Source organism: Canis lupus, chromosome 2 (assembly GCF_003254725.2).
Source record: "Canis lupus dingo isolate Sandy chromosome 2, ASM325472v2, whole genome shotgun sequence".
Taxonomy (NCBI): domain Eukaryota; kingdom Metazoa; phylum Chordata; class Mammalia; order Carnivora; family Canidae; genus Canis; species Canis lupus.
In genome coordinates, this window is record NC_064244.1 from 33,932,212 (window position 1) to 33,958,189 (window position 25,978).

The window sequence follows — 25,978 nt, forward strand, 5'->3', positions numbered from 1 at the left end:
GTGTTACAGGATGGGAGATGTGACAGCATACAAAGTGAGGGGAAAAAGTTGCTATGCACCAAAAATCCTGTCAAACTGGTAAAATTTCAAGAAAACTCTTAAAGGACATTTAATAGTTCTGCATTTCGTTCTTGCGTAGCAATTTATGAAAAATAACTCGTCTCTTCCACTTTCTCCCTCTCAGCCCAAGGACGCATAAATAATATTTATCAGGGTTTTGTCCTTAGTCACAGTCCCTCAAAGGGGCCCAGCTTCACCTACACTGCGTGGGAGGCTGGGCAGCAGCCCCACGCTTCCTGTCAAGGATTCCTGGGGCTAGAGCCTGAACCTGGTCTCGCTGCTTTCTTTTTTATGCTAATTCTGCCCTTCTAGCCCTCTCGGCGGGCGACTGAAGGCCAAGGTGAGACCCTCCCGGGAGATGAAAGGCCTATTGCCTCCCGAGACGTGCGGGCAGAACGGGGGCGGGGGGAGAGGGCGGCAGGGTGGTAGCTGCACCAGTAACGCCGCTTAGGGCCCTAAGTTGGAGCTGATGCAGGCCCAACGGGGTTCTTGCCCCGCCTGAGCCTCGCTCCAGCCTTCAAAGCCCAACGATGGACTGAGTCCTCCTAGGGGCGCCACGGGCGGTGAGTGGAGGAAGTGCGGGCGAAGAGGCCACAGGCTGCCCCCTCCTCGGACGCGCCTCAAGGCCTCGGCCGCCGGCTGCTGACGCGCCAACGGCGGAGAAGGCGCGCGCACGCGCAAGAGGGAGGCGGCGGGAGCGCGCTCGCCGCCCGCCGCCCGCCGCCACGGCAACTGAAACGGAGGGACGCGAGGGCGGAGGGCGCGAGCCACGGGGGGAGGATGGGGGAGAGATGGAGGGTAACGCGGAACGCGCGCTGACGTCGCTCGGAGTCACGCACGGAGCGCCGGGTTACGCGCCGACGTCTGGCTGCCACGACTTGCCGTCTGCGGCGGCGACGAGCGGATCCCGCAGGGGAAGGAGGAGGAGGAGGGAGAGCCAAGGGGGCTGTGAGTGAGCGGGAGAGGCAGGGTGTGAGCCGAACTTGCCCGCGGGAGGGAGAACGAGCGAGAGCCGAGCCAGCCGTCCGAGCCGCCTCCTCCTCCTCCCCTCGGCGTCCCGCCCCCGCCCGCCAGCCTGCCCTCCTTCCTCCTCAGCCGGCAGAGCCGGAGTGAGGCGCCGCTCGGCTCGCGCCGCTGTCCAGGACAGGTGTGCGCGCGCGCGTCCTCCTCTCCCTGCTCCCCTCCCCCTTTCCTCGCGCCAGCCTAGCGCCTGCCTCGCGCGCGCCCTCCCTCCCTCCAGCCCGCGCCCTCCCTCACCTGCGGCAGGACAGCGCCCGCCCGCCCGGGTAAGCCCCTCGCGACCTTCCGTGCTGCCACTGCCACAACTCGAGGTGCCGCCCACCCCGTCCCCTCTAATTGCGCTCTTATGCCCCAGGAATAATTACTGTACCATTGTAGACATCCTCGCACCCTCCCTCCGGGGACTCTGGCAGTGCAGCAACATCCCCCCCCCCCCCCCCGTAGCGCACGAACGAACGAACGAACTCCCACCTCCAAAAAAGAACAAAATCACACGCCACTTAAAAAAAGGGGGAGAAAAAAAGAGACAATCCTACCTCCGCAGACGCTTGTAGACCACCAGTGGTGCCGTTTGCTTAGCAATCCCTAAGCCCCATTTCTCCTGACCACCTTCGCCCCGGGCCTGGGACAGTGCGCCAAACGTGGCTGACACTCCCTGCACAACAGCCCTGGCAGGAGGGGAGAAGAAGGAGGGTTCTAGGCTTCACTACCAACCCCTCCTCTCCTCTGTTCAACCCCCACCCCCGCAATGCATACACCCGCCCAGGATGCGTTGTAAAAATAAAAAATAATACATTGGTACTGACATCGCAAATGAAGGCAGGCCCAAGGATGAGTGGCCCGAACAAGGCATTTTCGCAGCCCCACGGAGCTAGGTCAGCTCTACAGCTTCGTCTGCCTTTGTTCGGGGGCAAAAGGAACGGATGCGAAGTTGGGGGTCTTACCTTTGAGCGACAGTGGGCTCCGGAGGCGGCTGATATGTCTGTAGAAGGGACCCTCACAAATATATCTGCCTTGATTCTGAACTTGGGTAGAGAAAGGCCCAAGTCCGGCTAGGGCAACTTTCTTTGGCTCGTTGCTGTCTGCCCCTGAATTAATGCCACCTTCATTTCCGCTGTCTGTGAGGGACCCTCTTGAGGGTTCTAATTCGTTCTGTCGGGCCAGGTGCTTTCGGAGAGCTTTTTGGCAGCGGTGTCTATGCTTGTTTCCCGTGTCCTTGGAAGGGAGGTCCCAGTGCTTTACAATAGACGGAATTTGGTTTGACTTCTTTTGGTAGACTGTCAGAGGAGAAAAGGAATTTTTTTTTTATTACTTCAAGACCCCCCACTGCTTCCAGCCCAAACTAACGTTTGCGAATTGCTGCTTTGAAAATTGGAGTGTTGACTAGAGTGTGGAGAGTTGCTGATTTCATTCCTTTGGGTACTAGTAAAACCTTTTAAGCATCAGCCGGAAGAGAATGAGCTATTGACATTTGCATCGGTTCTGTTTGGGCCTTTTGGGTACATAAAATATCGGGTTCTTGGAATCTTTGATCGAATTTAGAATGCGTGCTACGTTTATTTAACTCTTTTGCAAATGCTTAGAATGAAAACATTTTGTGAAATGCGAGGGTTCTGTCACATGGATTGTTCTCTTCAGATTTTGGATGTTTAATTCATATCTTTAAACATTAAAATAGCATTGGAGAGGTATAATTTTACAGATTAGGTGAGCTATAGAAGGACAATGTGCATTTAAAAAATGATTGATGAAATACTATTACTATTAGTCTTTGTTGTTAAACGTGAACATTTACCCTTCATTTTCCTGGAAGATAGCCATGAGAAGAAATGGGTAATTCCTCCACTATGAACACTTGGAATTCAACATTCCACTTAGTTTTAATGATTTAGATATTGAAGATAATTGTCTAGTTTTAAAAAGGCATTTAAAGTAGCAATTGAAAACAATTTCTAATGTTCTTGCTTCTCTTTTATTTTGGTAATCTGTGGTATTAATCAGCATATTGTCTTTTGGGAACTCCATATAGTCAAAAGGGTTTATTACCCAGTAGATTCCCTCCTTCCCAGTTTATTTTATAAATGTGTGTGTTAATTTTTACTTTTCAAAACTAAATTATTTAGAATCACCCATGGTTCAGGCTGAGGAAAAGTGAAGCTTTTTTCCTTCTTGTTCTGTCTAATGTTTGTTTCACTTGTGAACAATTTTTTGTTAGTAAGGGTTTGTTAACGACAGAGATAGTGGGATTGAAAATAAAGCAATCTCTGTTCTCAAAATGTGTGTGTAGTATTAATAAAAGAGCACAAGAAATATAAACACATCAGATTTTTTAAAGTAAGCAAACTTTGAGTAGAAAGGGAATATTTTTGACGAATTTTAATTAACACAGATATTTTGCTGCATATTGATATATTTCGTTTCCCCTTTGCCTTTCCCATATTGTATTGAAATTATCAATTTAATTTTACAACTGTTTGTTTCAAAATAACAAATTCAAAAAGCCAGACACTGGAACTGACTTTTCATTTACTAAGTATATTATTTAGGTAATTAACAAGTGGCTAGAAGTCTTTTCAAATCTACAAATTTTCTAATGGAGTTTCAATGTTAGGATGCAAATCTAACTTTGAAATTCTTTTGAAGGTTCTAAACTTTTTAAGACTTTCGAGTCAATATTCATTCTTCCCAGGCTGCCTTTTAAGGCTACTATATTATCTAACCTAAGGAAAGCCGCCTTTCACCACCATCCCCTCCCCAGTCTGACCAAAGCCCCACATTTACAGGCTTATCCTGAAATTAACTTTTTGAGTAGTGAAAATGTGCTAAATATCCCACTTATCATTGAATTGTTTTGAAAAAGCCATTGTTAACCTTGTTTACCTTTTAGATACCATTTGTAAAATAGAGAAACTGGTATATAATGGCAGAAATTTTGTATATATATAATAAATAGAATAACATAAGTGCCTATTTATGTGGAGAGATCCAGGTCTCAGTTATTTGCTGATTTGAGCTTAAAATTCCCAGAGTAAGCATGCAAATGATATTTAACTTGTGTTTTGCCTAGAAACTTCATCATTTGCCTTTGCGCTGGGGAACTAAGAACTCAGTTTCTGGTGACAGACACTTTTTCAGAAAATCAGGGTGTTCCCAAACTCAAACTGTTTCAGAACCCTGGATGTAAACGTTTGGGACAGTGAAGAAATTTAGACTCTAAAGTTGGTCCAAGAAGGTGGGGAGTTTTAAACCCTGGTTTTCTGTCCTGGAGAAAGCAGTCATTAGCGTAGAAGAATGGCAGGGACCGTAAGCGCGTGCCCCCTCATCGCAATCTCTTTGGGCTTCTTGCTCCTGTGAGCCCTCTTAAAGGGGCAAGAGCTTGGTTCTGTGCAAGGTAAACCTGAGAAGAAGAACAGCGGCTCTTCTATATCAGACTTAAACAGATCTTAGCCTCATTTTACAGCTGGGAGTATAATACCCGACTCAGCTCTGTTCCGAGACCCTGCCACTCATCCTTTATGTCCCATTTTGGGGCCAGGGTCTATCCAGGGTCCTGATTGCTACTGTGTGAGCTTGGAGGTGCCACTGCCTTTTTCTCACTTGAAATTTTGCCCGGTGGGAAGTTCACCAACAGGTCTTCTCTTCCCTTCCCTGCAGACTTGGGGACAAGGGAGGGAGTTCAGAAAAATCCGCACTAAAAGTGTACTACGCAATGCTGGAGAATGCCCCTGCCCAACTAAGGAGAAATTCTTTATGGGGTCCAAAGTCTGGATTTCTTTCTCTCAGAATGGGCCTCCTCTTCAGGGAACCATTTCAAGGACCACTGGATGGGTGGGTGGTTCTGGGGCTGGTTCCCACAGGACCACTCCAGTTTACTCTTTGGTAGCCATCGTGCTTTGCCCTGTTTCTTGCTCTTTAGCGGGAAGTAGCAAACATCAGCCCAGATCCAAAGAAGCTTCTGCTGGCTAGAACGGGGCCCTGGCTAAAAGAAGAAGGAAGCTGTGAATACTTAGCAGGCAGGTTTGCCTAGGTGATGAAAGGATATATTAGGGGCTTTGAGGGCTCAGGCATTGAAAGGCTTATGTCTTAGACTAGTCTAGGTTTCTTGATCATTAGTCCTCTCTACCCCTTTCTTTTCCAGGAAGCCTGAACAACTATGTACTCAACAGTCTCTGGGGCTAAAAGAGGGAGGGAAGGCTCCTTACTTTGGGGGTTGAGGGATGTTCAGTGGGAATGGAGCCCACAGATGGGACAAATTTTTCTAAGGATAGAGGCAGCAATCCATTGTTTGAGAAAGCCAGTAGTAAAGCTGTGAGTATCCCCTGAGCCCCTTACGGAAGGTGATAAGGAGAATGTAGGGGGATTGGCAGGAGTTCCCCTGGAGATAGGCCTTAGCTTTCCTTCAACTGTTAGAACTATAGACTGCAGGGAGGGAGTATGAGCATTTGCTGTATATCTAGGAGAAAGAAAACAGGCCCGAGATGATGATTTAGATCTAGAAAGGTAGAATTCACTTATTTCCGAGTCCCTTTGAGAGACCAGGGACCCCCTTTGGCTGTCACTATCCAAAGATTCATTGGTTAATTCATGGTTGGTAAACTAGCTGTCCACCTAAAAACCATTACTTACTTAATGTTTTACTTTTTGAGGGGTGGGAGCTCTCTTTGACACTTAGTTGTTTCTGGGAGGGGGGGTGAAAGGGGAGAGCGACCTGTGTTAATGAAACCCGTAAGGAACTGCGTTTCCCAGGAAATTCCTGACATTTTTAGCTCGTGAATTTCCTAAATCTTGCTTGGTTTTCTCCTCCATTCTGGGTCCTTCCAGAGGGGAAGAGTGGGTTGGGGGCTGAAAGCTCGGCAGGGCCTGGTTCATCCGCAGAGCTGGCCGGCAACCCAGGCTGGGCTCAGCCTTGAGCAGGGTGCCCCCCTTCCCCAAATCTCCGAAGGAGGAGGGGGAGGAAGGCGGGCATTTGTGGTCCCATAGGGGGCTGGTTGAAGGTTTTTGGGTGAGTGTGGGGTTTCTTTTTGATTGTTGCTTGGGGGGAAGGGCAGAGCCAACGGGAACAGGCACTGCGGGCACCTCGGCCCCGGTGCGGCTGCTGTCCTATGCTCAGCTCCCCCCCGCCGGTGAGTGCGCCCGCCCGCCGCCCGCCGCCCGCCGCCCGCCCGACTGTGCGGGGCTGCGGTTGGGGGGAGGGGGGAGCGGGATCATCTGAGGCCAGAGCCGCTGCCTTGCGCGGGGAGGGGGAGCGGCGGGAGCGAGGGGAGGGACGGGCTAGGTGTCTGCTCCTCCGCGCCACTGCTGCCGGCGCCCCGTCCTCATCCCAGGCAGCCCCTTCTGCAGCTAAGGTTTACCGCCGCACCACCTCTCCTGTTCCTTGCCCGCCTCTGCGGCCAGGGCTCTGCGGTAGGAGACAGCCCAGTCGGGCAATGGGTGGGCCTGTCTGGGTTTGGGTTTGGGTCTGGCTGGGCCCCACAAGGAAGGGGGTGGCCCTGACTCGGTGTCCCCTGTCTGCAGTGAGCTCAGTTGCGCTTCACAGGCCCTTCCCCCTACATCCTCTCTTTGGGGTCGCTGAAAAGCAGGGCTCAGGCCTGCTCCCTGTGCTTAGTATGGCAGTCCCCTTCTCACCCCTGGTCCCCCAACTCCCTGGGCCGAGGCCGCCCAGGGTCTGGCCAACAGCGACAGCCACAGTGGTGGTGGCGGCAGCAGCTGCGACGCGGCGCGTCCCACAACATCCCCCCCCCCCAACCAGGGGTGTGGGGTGAGGGCCGGCGGGTGGGCGCCTCCTGGCGGGCGGGCGGGCAGGGGGCTGGCATCAGGGAGGGGGCGCATGTCACGTGCCGGCGGGCGGGTGGGCGCGTACAGTAGGGCGCCCTGCTACTGTACTGGGGAGTCAGTGCCCTGTTACCGGGTCTCGTCTCTCCCGCAGATCTCGCGAGAGTGGCTGACTGGCTGTGGGGGTTGCGGCGGCAGCAGGCGGAGCCGGGGAGGGAAAGCAGCGGCGGCTGAGGCGACTGAGGCGGCGGGCGGAGCGGCAGGCGGCGGCGGCGGCGGCGCGGCGGCGGAGCGCAGCATCATGGCGGACCGAGACAGCGGCAGCGAGCAGGGTGGTGCGGCGCTGGGCTCGGGCGGCTCCCTGGGGCACCCGGGCTCGGGCTCGGGCTCCGGCGGGGGCGGTGGTGGCGGCGGGGGCGGCGGCGGCAGTGGCGGCGGCGGCGGCGGGGCCCCGGGGGGGCTGCAGCACGAGACGCAGGAGCTGGCCTCCAAGCGGGTGGACATCCAGAACAAGCGCTTCTACCTGGACGTGAAGCAGAACGCCAAGGGCCGCTTCCTGAAGATCGCTGAGGTGGGCGCGGGCGGCAACAAGAGCCGCCTCACTCTCTCCATGTCAGTGGCCGTGGAGTTCCGCGACTACCTGGGCGACTTCATCGAGCACTACGCGCAGCTGGGCCCCAGCCAGCCTCCCGACCTGGCCCAGGCGCAGGACGAGCCGCGCCGGGCGCTCAAGAGCGAGTTCCTGGTGCGCGAGAACCGCAAGTACTACATGGATCTCAAGGAGAACCAGCGCGGCCGCTTCCTGCGCATCCGCCAGACGGTCAACCGGGGGCCCGGCCTGGGCTCCACACAGGGCCAGACCATTGCGCTGCCCGCACAGGGGCTCATCGAGTTCCGCGACGCTCTGGCCAAGCTCATCGATGACTACGGAGTGGAGGAGGAGCCGGCCGAGCTGCCCGAGGGCACCTCCTTGACTGTGGACAACAAGCGCTTCTTCTTCGATGTGGGCTCCAACAAGTACGGCGTGTTTATGCGAGTGAGCGAGGTGAAGCCCACCTACCGCAACTCCATCACCGTGCCCTACAAGGTGTGGGCCAAGTTCGGACACACCTTCTGCAAGTACTCGGAGGAGATGAAGAAGATTCAAGAGAAGCAGAGGGAGAAGCGAGCTGCCTGTGAGCAGCTCCACCAACAGCAGCAGCAGCAGCAGGAGGAGACCGCCGCTGCCACCCTGTTGCTGCAGGGTGAGGAAGAAGGGGAAGAAGATTGATCAAACTGAATGGAAAAAACCCACACACACATGCATACACACACACATACACACACACACAGCCACACACAGAAAATATACTGTAAAGAAAGAGAGAAAATAAAAAGTTAAAAAGTTAAAAAAAAAAAAAAGAAATAACTGTTAACTCCAAGGGAGCACCACCCACAGAACCTCCACCAACTGACAGTTTCTCTTCTTGACTTGCCACCCATCGCTGGATGTTGTCCACTTTATCCACCATATAAAACAGTAAGCAGCTGCTAAAAACAAAAAACAAAAAAAATACAAAAAGTAATAACATTATATGAACTGTGTTTCCTACTTGATTAAAAAATATAAAGAACTGAGTGTTTATTTCCCTAATTAACCAAGAACTTTTGTACACGTTTAAGCTATTATTATTAAAAGTGTTTGCAAAATGGTCAAGATTATAATATTGCTGAATTATATAAAAGTCCTTTTCATGTTGAGCTAACATTTGACTTTAGCACAAAAAAAGAGATATTTTAGAACACGTAAAATAATATTTTTAGTTTTTCTCATTTTGTTACCAAATTTCAAACCTTACATGGAGGTTATTATAGTATATTTGACACCCTATATACCTGTGATTAGAGATGTGTATATATATGAGGGCTAGGCATGCTGTGTGTCTGAGCTTTGTCTAAATGTTATGCAGAAGTTTGTAGAGTTAAAGGTACGTAGGTTTAATTCATGCAAGGTAAACAATAAGTGCTCTCTTTTATACAATATGCATTGCATCTGGACCTTAAACATAAAAATGGTCAGTGAAACTTCTGTGAACATGAAGAAATTATTAAAAAAGGCATTTAAATGAAATTTGCTAAGTTGTGATTTTTATGGTTGGAACCAAAGTTATTCAAATAGTAAAAGGAAAAAGAGAAAGAAAGAAAAAGGAAATCTCCCATGATATTTTTCTGCATCTGTTTGCTTTGACTGAGTAGGTGTTTTGTCATTATTGTGTATATGAGATGTATCGTTCATAATATATTTTTTTTATTATGTGTAGAAAGATTTTAAAAACTAACGTGCAGCAATTTCCAGTGAACCTGTACTTGGACATCAGGTAGCGAGTCTATTTGTGGTCACTAGCACTGTCTCCTAAACTAGTAAGAGGTCTGAAGCTATTCTTTGATTTTTGCCAGTGCTATTAACTTATGTAGACCTGTTAAAAAGCAGAGCAACACAATTATAGTTATCCTACTGAGCCATGGATTCTGAGTTTCATTTTAAAAGTGAAAGCCAAGTTGGTATGTGTAAAGGATTTCCATGTAGCTGTGGTGCTAGTTATTACTGGCTACATTATATGCTAAGTGTATTTGTGTTCCCCAAGTGTACAAGCCTTCTATCAAAAGTGTGTTCTATAACTCATATATTCAAGGTGTAGGGTATGAAAATGCAAAGCTTAGGAGAGCACTTTCCCAAGCTGGTGTCCTCCAAACTGAAATTGTTTGTAACGATAGTCTTTTACAGGTTTTCATTTAAAGATGTTCGTGTGCTTTTAATTGACAACTAACTTCTTGCTGCTGTATAGTAAAATATTAATATATTTTTATCATTAAACTGCTGCATGACTATCATCTTTGAGTGAAGAGAAAATGTTATAAAAAAAAAGATGCCTTAAACAGTACATTTTGGTTTGGAATTCTGTAGAAAATATTTTGGTTAAAAAAAAAGGATCTTGTCTGATATAGAGAGTTCTGGGGATGGAATTGTTTCTTGGCAAATCCAGCCATATAGATCTTACTGCTGTATGTAGAAGACACCACCTGTAGGAGCTGGAAGGTATCAGTGCTTCTCACATTGTAAAGCATTGGCCTAGGAAGGTGAAAGAGTTGTCTTTTTGAAGGATTTTTTTTTTTTTCTTCTGCTGGTTCTTTGGGTTTTGATTTGATATTTTAAGCTCCCTGGTTGAGTGTGTTGTCTTTGTTTTTGAGATCTACTGTATGTGTTGAATAACAAGCTATTTCCATTGTACTGTGCATTTTCCCATTAAATTGTTTGCTTTTAATATTCATACAATGTTAAATATGAGGTGACCGTACAATAGTTAGGAATTTCTTTACTTACAAAAATCACTGGAAATTATTAAATTGCTTTTCCCCTTCCCCCAAGGTGCATTTTTCTTATTTCCATATAGTAAAGTTGAGCTTTTACAGTGCATAATGTGACATTTGGAATGCTTATCAACTGCATGTAAACATTAATAACCTGCACTTTTTTGTCTTAAGGTTTGTTGAGCTGTTTTGTTCACTGTACTTTTACTGTGATTTGGAAAAGACTGCATTCTCTGTGCTGTTACTAGTTAGGAAAGAGAATTGCTTTGATTTTGTCTCTTGTTTACTATAGCTTCTTAAAGTTAAGCCTTGTACTACAGGTTGTTGGAGTACTCCTAGATCAGTGTTTCATAGTAGCCAGCAATAAGTAGTGCAAGTCAACAAAAACACAGCAAACTTAGGCAAAGTGTCCTTTCTTTGAGATGCGAGTTCTTTCATGAGGTTTTCTTTAGGGTCATAGTTACCTAAAGTGAAGCCTTTCTTACCTACAGACTTCAGATTCTGCTTGGAATCCTACCGGATCAATAAGCACATGTATTGTGCAATTGTCTTTACACTATAACAGTTAAACACAATCTTACTAAGATTTTGGAACCAGTGTCTGATTTATGGTCAGTGGGTTTAAAAAGAAATCCACATGCAAATCTTTTAAGACTTAAGAGGTGATCTTAGAAAAGACTAAGTGACTGTATAAAGATGCTCTTTTTTGCATCTCACTTTACCTCCCCAAGCACCCTCCCAGCCTTCCCTTTCCTATACTGTTTCATCCTTTCCCTACCCATCCTCCCAGGTGCTCGGTACATTACCAAGGTTCTATATCAGTGTTTTATGTTGGAGTTTTTCCTTGTTTTTATTTTACTAGTTGGTAAAACCCTGTTTGTGCTGAAATGAAAAAGGAAACGGTATATTTGACCATATGTGTTATTCATAGAAGACAGTATGATCAAATGTGCCAAAAACAAGCAAACAAAACTTAATTCCTGATATGTATGCCTTATTTTTAATGATCTGCTTTGTCTTACGATTAAGGTCCAAGAGCTTGGTTAAACTATATTATTTGCCTAAGTATAACAGAAAACTTGAAATGCATTGCAATATTGACGTTCTTTACAATGAGAGACACTGTCAAGTAATTTAATCCAGAGATCAGCCACCAGATTTGAAATGCCCATATATGTGTGTGTGTTTGGTGTTGTTCTTTTTTTTTTTTTTCTTTTTAAATCACCAAATCTTTTTTTTAAGCTACTTTTTATTTGTGCCTCCTATTTATCATGCTGATGTTAGAAGCAGCAGTCATCCAGCCACAGAGGGAGCTAAAGTTAACTAACCAGAACTGTAGAAATCATACATGCCTTTGACAACAAAGGAAGTTCATAAGAAAAGCCATGTCGGCTTTTCCTTTACTAGATACAGATTGAAGGTAGATGAATATTTGCCAAATGGAAAGGAGAGACAATGTGAGTCAGGAAAGACAAACTTTCCCAGCTTCCTAAAAGCCATGGAGAGTAGAAACCAAAACCAACAGGGAAATAAAAACCTTGAAAGTCTCACTTTCTAGTCCCATGCAGGGGTTGAAATTTGACTCAAAGTGGAAAATATATCAATCTGTTTTTTAGGTCTTCACATCTAGAGAAGGATAACTATTCCAATTTGATTTTTCGGGTAATGGAGAAAGCTGCTAGTAATTTTAACCCCTGCCTAAAGAAGACAGATAATTTCATTTGGGAGCAAATACTTATTGCCTTGAAAAATAGCACTGTAATAGCCTATGATAATTAGTTGTAGAATAACCTTTATCCCTTTTAAACTATGCAAATTATTAAATAAGTGTAAATTAGGACTCAATTAAAGATAGTTGATTATATTGCAATCAGATGGCATTCACAAACTTAACTGGAGCATATACAAATGAAATCTATTAGTCTAAGAGTTTTGTATGCTAACAGAAAAGTATAATTTAGCTACCTATTCTAAAAATGGTGAATATTATTAATATTGTATAATAGGACTGGGAAGACTGCCTCCTTTTTGAAGAGAGAAAGATTAAGGATTTTTATAATTGTTTTTCATCAAATTTTAATATTTTTGTCAAATTTTTAGGTATTTAATTTGTAAAAGTTTGCTTTGTACTGGCATACAGAAAATAGGGTATTGATTTTAAACTTTTTGAAGCCAAGTGATCAAGTACATTTGTAATAAAAGTCAATGGATCTATATCAGTTGTACTCACTGTTTTCATTTCTTACTCTTATTAATATAGGAATGCTATACTTTTTCTGCAGGAACACTGTACTAAATTTGGGTGGAAGGGAGGGGAAAAGATAAGTCCGTTGATAATGAGAATCTGGGTGGGTACCATGGCCCCAAACACTTTATATAATCTTTGAGTCAGTTAAGATTTGGTATTGAAAAGATGCATGTCAGTTTTTTTACTTCCTATTTTCATACGGAATTTGATGTTTGTGAGGGTTATCTCATTCATTGTTTCTGTGCTTTAACATTTTGCATTGGGCACTGTTGAAGCTTTCTAAACATATTTTTCTTTTATGACATTTTGGGTTATATGCCAGCCATGGTGAGCTCACCATGGGCATGATTATTACTTCTATCTCCCATGTATGGTTCACCCTTTCTTCTTCAATATTCCCACTCAGTTTTTCATATTTCACACGCATGCACACACGCTTCCAGGTGATTTTAGAATGGAGATTTCTGAAGTTGTTGCTGTAGTTGTTTTCATAGCTCCACAATTCATTTTATTTTACATGTGAACATACTTTTAATATTTTTCTCCATTAAAAAAATAAGATACCAAATCTAATGACTTTTTTTCCCTTTTCTGAGTTTTTTCAATATCAGAATGAGATCCTGCTTTCTACGTAAAAGGATGCTAAAAAAGGGAATTTTTAGCAACTTAGGTATAGAACAATTGGTGATAACTCTGAGTATAAATTTTATAGTTGGTTATCCTTAAATTTGAATATTTTAATAATTTGGAGAGATACATACTTTTTCATGGGAGTGGAATGAATAAGAAAGAATTTATTGGAATCACTTAAGTGAGAAAATTCACTGATTTATGCAAAGTTTTCTGTTAAAATGTATCCATGTTTAAATCATACATTATTATTATAATGTATGTATAATATTTCTGGGTTTTTAATTGCAAATTAACTGAATTTAAACCATTTGTAATAAGGTACACTATTAAACTAAAATGATCACTGCTATTATAATTACTGTTTCCATCTAGCTGCTTTAATTACCATAGAGAATTTGCAATATATTTTTAAGAAAAGTTGATTTTAATATTTAGGGAGTTATTTGATCCTAAAAACCTAAATTTAAGGCCTAGGCCATTTGATAGACTCTTTTCAAAGAGAAATTTCTTTATTATGGGTTAAGTGAAGATCATCTAAACTAGCATTATCATGTCAGGTAGAATTTCATAATGGAAAAACAGCCAAGAGAATAGTAAAAGATAATGGTTTTAAGCCAACAATTTGTCATCTTACAGCTGCTAAATTGACTACCAAGTTTTGATGTTGAATGGTCTAGGTAATTTATGTCTTTAGGAAAGCTTGAGTATGGTCATTTGTTAGAAATCCTTTTCTTTAAAAAATTTCATAGTTACTCATGTATTTTTATTTTGTCCCTACATTACGTTTGGTATTTGTATTTTTCTTTTCTTTTTTCCCCTGATGTGCTTTGCTTTTGTGGAAAATTGTCTTGTTTGATAGGTAGAAACATGGTGGTGATCTTCGATGTAAAATAAAGTTCATTTTTAAGGACCAGATATATTTTACTCATTTTGGAATTGCAAGATTTTTGAATTTTTCATGAAAGCATACTTTGTTTTGATGATTATTAACAATTTTCTTATTGATTAAAATTTTATAGCATTTCATGGGGAAAACTTTAGCTAAGAATTTAATTGTCTTGATTTCGGGTGCACTTTAATAATTCAAGAGGCCTCCAAGTTCAAGGACCAAATCTTTATATTCTGGAGTTTTGAGAATCATGGAAGTACTCTTTTTAACATCTGTTTTAGTCTAAACTGGATTAAAACAGAAGGATCCTCAGAGGACTTAAGATGTCCTTATTGTGAAGTAGCAAACTTATGGGACAGATGACTTAATGTATTCACCTTGACTAGCTCAACCAGTTAGGAGTATCAGCTAATGAATTATTGGACACATGTTGGTATTGGGTCAAGCTCTCATTCAGCTGGAGTGGATTGGCAGTTTCCAGCGTAGGTAGTTGTTGGTGGCATTTGACCTACCTTCCTACCATATACATTTGGCTTTTTTTTTTCCCCTCCCATCCTCCTTTTTCCTTGTTTCTCTCTCCATCTTTATTCTTCTTGCCATAGGCCTGCCAGTGACACTCAAACTTACCCCTTTAAAGGGAAAGTGAAGAAATTGCTGGCTCCTGCCTTAGCACATGGCTAACCGATCTCAGAAAGATTTCTGTATAATGAGCTAATTGGGCAGTTTTTCTGACTGCTATTTTCCCCATAGTCTTAAGTTGGCAATCAGAAGAGCGGTGAAATTGTTAAGAAATTTGTGTATTGAAGAGAGTAAGAAGTATGTGTATTTTAGGTAAGTTACTGGGGGCTGATATTTACTGGTTTGGAAATTTGAGAGCAGAAAGGGAAGAACTGTTTAATGTGTTCATGAATGGGAGTGTGAGAGTTCTATAAGGGAATGATTTGAAGGTAAAGTGGGAGAAATTTTTATTGGAGGTAGGGAAAGATACTAAAATGGAGTCTTAAATGAGCGCTGTTTGCTAAGGACAATGAAGTTGATCTTCACTAATGAAGTTTCAATAAGCCAGAGAAAATGGGTCCCTTGTTGGTTATGAGAAAGCTGTTGGTCTGTAGCTAGATGTTATGATGATGATGCATTATACAAATCTGCTTTCAGGTGTAGGATATTTGCTTTTCTGGACAAATTAAATAGCACAATTGTGGAAGACAGCTTCTCTGGTCAAAGCTTGTTGGTACTGGGGACTTGCTATTTCAAGGGAAAGAAGAAAATTTCAAACTTTTTCAGTTACAATTTTTAAATTATCAGAAATATTTATTATACAGACTATTTTCCTGGGCTCATGTTATACTGTAGTCTAGCTTTACTTTTCAAAAGGGTCCTTAGAGTAAATCATTTGATTTTACAGTTCACAAAGATCCATATCCTATCTTGATTTTACAGAACCTTGAGCCTTTGGTCCATATTAATTTCTTACAAAAGAGTAAACTAGGTAAAAACACTAAACTGCAATTTTAGGTATCTTTTCCATTTCTTTTACATTTGCAGTCCCATGTTTTAAGACTGTAGACCTTATGAAACCCTCTATAATACTATATTTTTCAATTTAGACAATGTACCCCCTTAAGCTCAAATTTCTGTTTGTATTTCCACTTTCTCTGTTACTTTAAAATTATGTAATTCCCCAGTGTTTTTAGTGGTGGCATATGATTTTAATATAATTTAGTGTATCTTGGAAGTTCTTATGTTCTTTGTAGGATGAACTGATAGTATTTAGATTTCTGTTCCCAGTATCCCAGGAACATTTTTAATTATTTAAGATAAAGAATTGCTGTAATATTTTGTTTTATAGATTATATAATTCAAGTGTATTTGGACTCCTTTTTAGTTTAATATGGACTTCTTTTCAGTGATTCTGACATTATTTATTTCATTGTACCCAAATCCGTATACATTAGTGATAAAATTTCTTAGCTAAAAAAAGAGGTTTTGATTTTGTATCTGGAAAGTAACTTTTTTTTTTTACAAAGTCAAGTTCATTAACAATAGAGTTATTTTTATTATAATTTATTTTTTAGAGTTAGCACTTAGTATGCTTTTCCCATCTTACCAATTTTAAATTATGATACAATTACATTCTATAACTTATTGAAGTCTGTGTAAAGCCTTCTAAAATAGCCCCTCACTTAGGAACTGTTTTTTAAAAAGTGAATTCCCAAACCTACTCAAGAACCAGTGATTTAAATGACTGCCTTTGAAAGGCTTCCTTGAGTCTAGTCAATGGAGATAAATGATAGCCCATTTCCATGCTGCATACAGTTGTTAGGGTTTATAAAGTTATCAATATGTAAAAGTGCAAAAGCAGGAAAGATGTAAAGTTGCCTATAAAATTTCTAGTTTTCATTATTTGCACTATTTATCTTTGCACTTGATTTTTTGAAAGTTAAGACTAGTCACTTTCACTTTTGTTTCTAGTCTTTTCTAATTTCTTACAGAATTGTTTTCAATATCCCACCCAAAGCAAAACTTATATGCAATTAAATATGCTTTATAAGTCCAAGAAAATATTTCTTAGTGTTAGCTATGTAGAACAAAAAATTTGTTTTGATAAAGTTTTTAATATGGGCCTTTATTTGCCAATATAATCCTTTATAAATGTGAGCTTTATTAAACTATTTGAATAGATAAAGTGAAAGCTTAGGGTAGAAAATACATATATATGTGTGTGTATATGAAACAATGTCTTGGAGATCCAGCTTCCAGCCTGAGATGGCCTGGTTTCGGAGTGTTGATTTGTTGTCACTGAAGTCAATGAGCTCTGAGTCTAGCCGAGTATTGGCTTAAAAAGCTGGAAGTGAAGTGGGTGGCAAATGACAGCTCCCTCTTTCATGTAGTTTTCCATAATGCTCATAGAGTTTCATCATGGTCTATGTGATATAACTGGTATTGAAATAATTACGTTAAATGAATATTCCTTTTTGGAATTCAAGGTTCACTCACTTTTTGAGGGGGGGAGGGTGGCAAGGGATAAGAGACTTTATTTTAACTAAGAAGCATTCTTATAACCTCAAGATGTGCTCTAGGAAGAATAGGAGAACAAAATGTGTACCTGTGAACATATTTTTTGTCTTAGTGAGATTGTATAACACAGTGTTCAAAATTGCAAAAAAAGAAAAAAGTCAATAGTTTTGTCAATAGAACAAATACGTTTTGGTTAAAATTAATTTTTGTAAGTTATTATTTCATTTTATATTCCCTTTCCCATATCCTTTTGGGCTCTTCATACTTAAAACTAACAAGTGAGAGGCCTGTCTTTAGATCTGGTTTATTTTTGGAATGCCTGAGTGTGTTTCTCAATGGGAGGGGGGTGGGGGCAGAGGATGGTGTTTTAATTCTTGACATGCTCTTCTCAGCATGTTTTGGTGGTCATTCTGGATCTCATGTTTGCAAATTCTGTTGATAATTCAGTGATGTATTGAAATGAGTAAGTCCTCTATGACATAGTGTGAATGTTTGTGGCTGGCCTTTATTGTAGAACCTTGTGGTTTTGTGTTGAATTGGGATAGAAAGTTAAACTTCCTTTGTTCAAATTTTAGGTTTCTCTAGTGGAATTGTGCCTGGTAATTGTCTAACTATGGACCAATTTTGGGGAATGATGATTGACAAATGTATATTTGACTCTAGATAATCTTTTACCCAAAATCGTAAATTAAAGGCTTATTGTATTAGAATTATCTTAAGTTTTAGATTGTCAGATCTTTTAAATGTGGATGTTGATCAGCATTATGTTTATGAATTTCCTGAGGGAAAAGAGAAAAATTCAATCTCCAAACCTTTTCTTGGAGACTAAACTTACCATATGTGCAAAATGAAAATATTTTAGAAAGTGGCTTTGCTTATTTAATGGAGTTTAATCAGCTTAATTAATTATTTTTCCTAGGTTGAAGCACTTATTTCCCAAATTTGAATAAAGGGAAAAGATCAGTAATTTGGCCCCTTTTTTTTGAGGCCATTTTTAGTTTTCTGCCCCCATTTCCCAGCCCTAGTGTAAAATGAATTACGGGTATCCCTCTAAGTCCCTGTAACCCCTTTTTGAGATCACAGATACCTTTGATAATCTGATGAAAGTGATGGACCCTCTCCCCAGAAAAAAAAAATGCACATACACCAATAATTTTCCATACAACCTCAGGGGCATCACACATCTGAAACCCAAGTTAAGGATCTCTGCTCTGAGTCAACTCTATAGTAAAAAAATTAATTCAATTAATTAATGAAATTAAGAACTATTGGCTTAAAACATTTCAGATTGGAATTATTGTGAGATGGTGGCCCCTACTAGCAAAATGTGACATTGCAACCAGCTTTGTTAGACATCCAGACAGAAGGAAAAAGGAAGCAATGTTCGAGAGCTATTTATAAGGAGTCAGGGCATCTCTAGATGTGGGAGCCATTCCTGGTTCAAGGCAGGGGTCAGGGTGCCTGACAGCTTCTGGCAGGGTAGAGTTTGATAAACCACAATGCTCAGGATGCCAAGGGGTTAACCATTATCTTAACCCCTTCCTCACCAAAAGATTTTAGTTTTGTCTATTAGAAAAAAAGATGTCACTGGGAAAAAAAAAAGATTTGCCTTACAACTTTGCTGGAACACATCAGTTCAGTGACGTACGGGACACCAGTATTATTTGTGAGAAGGTACATAAAACCAAAGTAAATTATTCTCTATGTAGAACATTATTTACTAGTAACATTTGTTTGGATGTATTAGCTTTGACAATTTTTGCCAGTAAATATTGGTTTTATTTAAAACTGGGAATCCAGTTTATAAATAGAATAGTTGTTGTATCTGTCCTTTCCCCTATGTAAAGAATAGTTTAAAGATTTATGCATACTTTTTACTTTTCTCTCTTAATGCCATGGAGTTGGGGGGGCGGGCGCGTGAGGGGAGATCTTTGAGTCAACTGACAAAATGTCTTCTCCAAATTTAAAAATTGAGAAACAGCACTTTAAGTCTAACTTTACACCATTTTAATGCATGTATTAGTTTTCATAATGATTTTTGGTGCATGCCTTTGGGCTTCTTCAAAAGTGTATAATAGGAAAGTGTATTTCCTTTCTTAGAAAGGAGATTTTTTTCTACTTTGCAACTTGTGATTACAAAAATCTTCCTCTGTGGGAAGATTAACCATGTATTGAACTACTGAAAAGTATATATTTTTAGATATACAGAAGGAATCTACATGGAGCAGCATTCAGACCTATATAGAAGTCATAGCATTCTGTATAGGACCAAAAAGGAAATAACATTAAACACTTAAACAGACTTTGTTGGGTAGAAATACCTTTAGATCTTGCATTGACTTCCAAAAAGAAAATACCACAGAAGTTTGCTGAAAACTTTTGTTGTTTGAATTTTCTCTGTCAGTGTATTTAGCCCAAATACAACAGCTTTGGGTTAACACATACATAAGAATAAAAAAAACAAAAAGCAAAAAAACACAAAACTAGCTAAATAGATCAGTCTGGTTTGCCAATCCAGCTTGACTAAGTAAACTAATCACTTGGAACATGAAAAACTGTCCAACTCCTCTAAGGTTTTGACAAAATAACCTTGGCTGATGTGGGAAGATACCCACTTTGATTTCTGACCTGACAGTGAAGATTCATGCTTGACATGATTTCAAACCTGACAGTGTCTGTTTAAGGAGCTATGGTACAGTTTGCTAATTCAATCCCAGATACCTGTTGATTACCTGTGAGATCTAGAGTCCAAAGTAGCCAGCAGCCATATCCCGGAGTGCTCTGTGCCCATCAGATCTCTTAAAGTAAAGCAGGGTTGGGACAGGTCAGGTCACAGCTCAGATGAGTGACCTCAGGTGCTGTGGACAGCCCCAGATTCAAGAATTGTATCTCTTTTCTTGGGAGTCATCACTGAACTAATGTCCCACATAGTGTTACTTACTGTAGATGCTCTCTCTTGGAGGAAGCCCAGAGCATACATCCTAGTCGCTTGTGGTACTCAGAGAGGGGGTGCTAACTCTGAGGCCCTGGCCAAATTCCAGTTTAGGGATGTGGGTCTTCTTCTTGCCATTCTAATTGGAAATGTGCATCGCTTCCCATTTTCCCTGTTGACCTCAGTGCAAACTGCATTAGTCTGTTTCTTTGCCCTGGTCCCAAGTAAGATGCTGGTGTGTATTATATGGGCCAAGTTCATGCCTTATCTTAATGCACAGGAGTTGAGGAAGGAGTGAGCAAATCAAAGTGTCCTGTAGTGAGAGGGGAACTCTTGTGATGCTTTGGAGGTGAAGCAGGGCCCTTTTAGCATAAGTTGGGGAATATGCACTGGCGGAGGCTTCCAACCATGAGGTGTGAATTGAAACCTATCTCCCTCTTTTCTTACAGCATGTTGAGAAAAATCTGTTGGGTTTTCAGCAGTCAGGGAAGGCCGGAGTTCTGCAGCTTTAATCTGGGTAACTGAGGCTGGTTGGGGCAAGACTTCGGTTAATTAACTGGGTTCTCAGATGCCACAGACTCCGTGAAAAGTCACCATTATTTTCAATGGTTGTGATAGAATTTCCCCCCGGTAGCCATTATTTTAAGATTATATTGCAGAGTTGCTTTATTTGAGCTTTTCATGTATACACAATCCCAAACTGGAAGAAATAATTAAAAAAAAAAAAAAAAAGGAATCCTGCTGTGAAAGGTATATATTGCTCTAGATTTTTCTTACTGTAAATATTGTAAGATTGTAATACTGTCAATATTTTATTAACCAACAAATGTTAATCTATGTGAATTCAGACTTATTTTAAATGTGCTTCTTATTTACTGTGTGTGGTCCCTGTTGCTGACAGTATTAAGTTATATTCTGATGTAAGATTAACTTTATTAAAGAATGTAAACATTAATGTTTCCTTATGGGAAAACAAATAAAGTATAAAGAAGACAATTCTTTTCATTAAAATATACTGTGTATTTACACTTGCTAGACCCAGCACCACTTATAAATTTAGTACACTGTTCAGAATTTTAGTTAACACAGCTGACATGGTTGTGCACTGTTTGAAAGTCTAAGAGTAGGTATTGTTGGAATATAAAGTTTGTATTTGTCTGCTGTGAATCATAATCTTGAAATTTCTAATCAAGTTTGTAAAATTTTTATAGTAAAACATTTTAATGACAATTTAAAAATTTACTTCTCTAAAGAATGGTCAAAACAGTATCCTTTCAAATATAGAATTGTTCTTTAATATCTTTCCAAACTGACTTTGGTTAAATGGACCAGATGTATATTAGTTAAAATTTAGGCCAAAGTTGTGATATTCTTTGAGTTTACAAGTTAATCCTTATTGGAGATGTGCCAATTATACAGTAGAATACCATTAATTTGCACTGTTTGAGGACCCCATTAAGAATGCTGAATTTTGCCAACTAAGAAGTAAGCAAATGCAATTTAAAAAATAAATTTGAGCATTCTGTATTAAATATGTGCAGTTATTATCACATGAAGAAGCGCAGTGTGTCGGGCTGTAATATAACCATACTTGCTGTCATGTGCTCCCATCTCAGTGCTGGGAACTCACCATGTGGAAACCAAGCAAATGTGTTGTGCATCAGCCGGCTTGAGTTTGTTCAATATCAAAGCTGAAACTAGCGAGGTCTGCTGTACTGCTTATTGAAGTATTGTGATTCTTTTAGGCATTGATTCTTACAAAATATATACTGTAACAGTATACTTTGTACAGATTTAAATTTTATTTGAAAAAAATGAAATAAAGTAGGCAAAAAAATAAAGATGTTTATTTTTCATGTGACTATATAAACAGATCAGTCTTTTGTTTCAGTGTCTTTGGGGGGATCTGGTTGCTCTTGCTTTTTTTTTTATGTAAACCATTTTTAGGATTCAGTAACAGGCATACTTGCTTGATCGTTAACTGGCTGCAAGCTTTAGTGTGCTCTCTCACAGTGGAAAACTCTACTTTCTATTTTATTTTAAAACACATTTATTTATTCTAAAGATTTTATGTGAATGACTTGCCTATTTTTTTGAGTCAGTTTTTAAAATTCTCTAGCCCATCACAAAAATTTGAAGTTGGTTTAGGTTAGTGGAAGACTTACCAAAGAGTACTTGACTAAACGAGAAGAGAATCTTCTGCAGAAATTAGAGGTTATGATTTAGATCCTTTCAAAACTGTTTTCCTAGTGAGTGGAGTGGTAGAGAATGAAGTTACCAATGAAAATGTGGCTCAGATGTGATCCTTCAGAATAGTTTTAATGGGGTTTTCTTATAGAAGATTAGATTATTGGACCCAAAAAATCCCAGTTTTGACATCTAGTTAAAAAAAAAAAAAAAAAAAAAAAAAAACACCGAAGGCCTTAGGTGTATGACATTTTCCCCAACCTGTGGTTTTGGTTTTTGTTTTTAAGATTTTATTTATTTGAGAGAGAGAAAGAGAACAAGCAAGGGGGGGAGGGAGAGGGAGAAGCAGACTCTCCATTGAGCAGGGAGCCTGATGGGGGCTGGGATCATTACCTGATCCGAAGGCAGACCAGTAACAGCTTAACTGACTGAGCTATCCAGGTGCCCACATTTTCCCCAACCTTGAGAATAGAGTTGCAAGTTTTATTTCTGCTTTCTCCTCATTTTATCTTTGCTGATGCTTTCGCTTACTTTAGGCTGGATATAAGGAGGCTTGGAAAAAAAATTTTAAAAAATAAAAAAATTTTAAAAAAGGAGGCTTGGAACAAGTGGTTGCAGTTGCAGGGACAAAATACCTGCCAAAAATCACGCCATAGAAAATTTTTCAGTGTTATATGTACGTGACTGGTTATTTTTTAAAAACTGATGCATGGCCATAAAAATATTTCAAGATCATAGTATTACAGTTTCAGGCTTTCCTGGGCGAATCCCAAGAAAGTTTTGCTCTTGCTGTTATAGGTTTTTTTCTTGCTCAAGTGGCCTGCCCTCGTAGAGAACAGCGGACTAGCTGTTGGACTAGCTTCTTCATCTGACAACCACCATTCCAATAAAAATAATGCAGAAACTTTGCTTATGAAAACTTAAAGCTGAGGCTGTTACTGTTTGGAGGAGATAGGTGGGATGCGAAGAAAATTTTCCTTAAGTTCTGCAGGGCTTTTAATTTGGGAAGCACACACAGAACAGGTGAGTACTTCCTGAAAAGGAGACCAGATTCCCTTCTGGGCTCAAGGTGGAACCAGACAAACTCTTGGGTCCCTTTTGAAGAACTGGGCTCTCTAGATATAGGAGCTTGAGGTGGAAACTCTATAGCCATCATTTGCGGTAAGTATAAGGGAAGGAAAAGTCAGAAGCTAGGCCCCTTCCTCACTATCTGTGACTTTATTACTCTTTTAAAGACTCCAAATGGGACTATGATTAAACATAACCTGTGGTCATTTTAAAGAGCAAGTAGTGGAGTTCTGTAAGGCTACAGGTGACGATTGCTATTGCCGAACTACAGGACAAGGCTTATAGTGCCACAGGAGACCCTCAAGAAAGAGGCCCAGCAGGTTCAACAGAACTATTTGTCATACTTATTTAGCTCTTTGTTTTCTAAAGTGATGTAATTGGCAAACTCTTCCTACCCCCACCTCTAATAGATGTTAACTTTTATTTAACCATGTGGTATGTCATTTACTTTGGCTCTTTTGCATGGTTTTTAGAAATCTCTTTGTTCCTAGTTCCAGTAAGAATTTCTTTTTAAGCAGACAGGACTTTTTGATTTAGCATACAGGATTTGGAAGAGGTTCTGCTCATTCAGGATCAGAGGAAAGAAGAGATCTCTTTTTCACTGTTTGACTGCTAGCTAACCTCAGGGCCAGGACACATCACCACTGCTTTCACTTCAGCACCATCCCCCCACACTTCTGGAACTTGAGGAAGAGGAGCCACTTTTTTTCCCCCTGAAAATGGGGATTCTCCCTTCATATTGCAAGTCTCCAGAATGTTTTTAGTAATGTTGTTCCAGTCCCTTATCAACATTGATTTTTATTTATTTTGGTTTGTTCAAATCAGGCCATTTGACAGAGGTGGGCAGTGAAGAAATGTCACAAAACAGAGTCAGTGAATGTTGCAGTGTTTAAAAGAGCAGGCTAGACCCACCTTACAGCTTGAGGGGTCTCTTAACCTACCACTATCCTAGGAATCTGGATTCTCCTTGCATACCCAGCTAGTACCTTATACCTTCCCCAGGAAGCAAGAGTTTCTTTGTCATCCTCCTGGGAAGATTGGCAGTGGGTCTAACCTACTTCCACTTTTTGTGTCCCTGGCAGTGACACTAAGGGTGGGGTCTTTACTGCTACCATCTTAAATTGTTCCAAGCCCACTACTGTTTTTTATTTTTTAAACTAACATTGAATTCTTAAAATATGCAAGGCACCAAACCAAGTGTTTTATCAAGGCTATTTTATTTAATTCTTACTACAACACTATGCGATAGGTACTATTTACCCCCATTTTACAGAAGAGGGAAACTGAGGGCACAGAGAGATTAAGTAACATGCCCAGGGCCACACAGTCAGAATTCAAGTCACAAATTCTGCCAGGCTGATGCCAGAGCACACCCTTGGTCTCAGTCATTCTGGCGTGTTGTCTACCCTATAAGGTTCCGCCTCCTCTCCTAACATGTAGAGTCCCCCTAACTTTGACATTGCCTCACCTCAGGATGTATTTAGCTGGATGGCAAAGCTTATGTTCCCTATAGAGCTCAAAAGCCACACTTCCTGTTCTGACAGTTGATTCATTAATGAATTCACATTTCCATCCACCGTCCGACCCCCTATCCCCCCCCCCACCCCCGTCTTCTTTTATGGGGGAGTGACTTACTCAGAGCAGGGCTGAGGAAAGCTGGCAATAGCCCTTCCAGGCCTCTCCACTGCTCTTGCACAGCCCTAAATATTACTCTTGCTTCTTGCCACCCTCACCACAATGACTTGACCGAAGAGCTCTGTGAATGGAGCCCCTGAATTCCGTCTAATGGAGTTGTTGGTTTCTTTCTATGTCCCCGAGGCTGGCCCCCAAAAGACACCCTGTCCTGCTCACAGCACACTGTCTATCTGGGCCCATCTGGGTTGAGATATAGGCTCATAAAGGATCAGGAGGCAGCCTTTAGGAAAGGATCCGGGTCTGCCCAGATTCCCAAAACCTCACTGTTCACCAGTATTGGCCTAGTAATTGGATCAGCCAGGCCTAGTCCTGTAGTTTCTAGCTCAGAGTTACGCTTAGAGCTTTTATGTTTCTGAAGGCACTTTCCTGCATCCTCTAAAAATGCTATTTTCCAGATGCTTCCTGACCTCCAAGGGGAGGTCCAGAGTCTGTCACTCTCCAAGGGCCTCTTCCAAAAATAAAATATGAAATTCCCAGGGACTTGGGGTGGTTTAGATGGCTGTGGCATGTATTAGAACTCTTGTCTGAAAAGAAGTTCATCATTTAAACTGGAACCCTTCATGTGTTTTGTATCCTCTGTAGCAGTGATTCTTAGAATGTGGCTCCTGGATCAAGAGCATTGAGCATTCCCTTAAAAATTGTTAGGAATGCAAATTCCTGGGCCTAACTCCGGAATGAACTGAATCAGAACCTCCACCTTGCTCTTCAGGGCCCAGCTATCCCTGTTGTAACAAGCCCGCCAGGTGACCCTAAGGCACGTGCGTGGAAGCGTGAGAGCCACTGCTCTCTGAAGCAAGGTTCTGTATGTCTTTTCGAGTCTTAGGTTTGAGAATCTGGGTGAAAGCTTATGGCCCTCTCGCTTGCTTCACAGATCCCCCTGTGGGCCAAATTAAGAATCCCTGTTCTGCGACTTTGAGTTTGCCCATCCCTCTCTGGTTTCTACCCCCTGGATACCACCTCCCTATTTTTCTTCTCCCTATTTTTCTTCTCTTCTCTTCTCTTCTCTTCTCTTCTCTTCTCTTCTCTTCTCTTCTCTTCTCTTCTCTTCTCTTCTCTTCTCTTCTCTTCCTTCCCTTCCCTTCCCTTCCCTTCCCTTCCCTTCCCTTCC

General features: G+C 41.5%; 3 protein-coding genes across 10 annotated transcripts in view; 2 read left to right on the forward strand and 1 right to left on the reverse strand.

Annotated features, from left to right (window-relative positions):
* The window catches only part of NRG2 (neuregulin 2), a 243,112-nt gene extending 240,098 nt beyond the window's left edge, over window positions 1-3,014 (reverse strand). For 2 of the 5 annotated variants that reach the window (XM_035713846.2, XM_035713844.2), the window contains exons 1-2: window positions 2,025-2,994; window positions 1,617-1,748 (exon numbers count right to left, since the gene is read on the reverse strand). The gene's annotated coding sequence lies outside the window, so the exon portion shown is untranslated. Of the gene's footprint in view, window positions 1-1,616; window positions 1,770-2,024 lie in introns of those variants that run through there. The other 3 variants (XM_049101755.1, XM_025445238.3, XM_049101757.1) reach the window with 3 other exon arrangements.
* On the forward strand, window positions 291-21,761 carry PURA (purine rich element binding protein A). Of its 4 annotated transcripts, none has more exons than XM_049101768.1 (2): window positions 291-400; window positions 7,007-21,761. In XM_049101768.1, the coding sequence occupies exon 2, from the start codon at window positions 7,154-7,156 to the stop codon at window positions 8,120-8,122; it is 969 nt and encodes a 322-aa protein (XP_048957725.1). In that variant the 5' UTR covers window positions 291-400; window positions 7,007-7,153; the 3' UTR covers window positions 8,123-21,761. The 4 variants fall into 4 exon arrangements, with proteins under 4 accessions (XP_048957725.1, XP_048957721.1, XP_048957724.1 ...); XM_049101764.1 differs by lacking the exon at window positions 291-400 and adding an exon at window positions 807-1,346; XM_049101767.1 differs by lacking the exon at window positions 291-400 and adding an exon at window positions 807-1,207.
* Window positions 21,454-21,761, forward strand: LOC118349926 (IgA inducing protein). The gene has a single exon (XM_035713849.2). The coding sequence runs from the start codon at window positions 21,454-21,456 to the stop codon at window positions 21,613-21,615; it is 162 nt and encodes a 53-aa protein (XP_035569742.1). The 3' UTR covers window positions 21,616-21,761.
* Window positions 21,762-25,978: the final 4,217 nt, after the last annotated feature.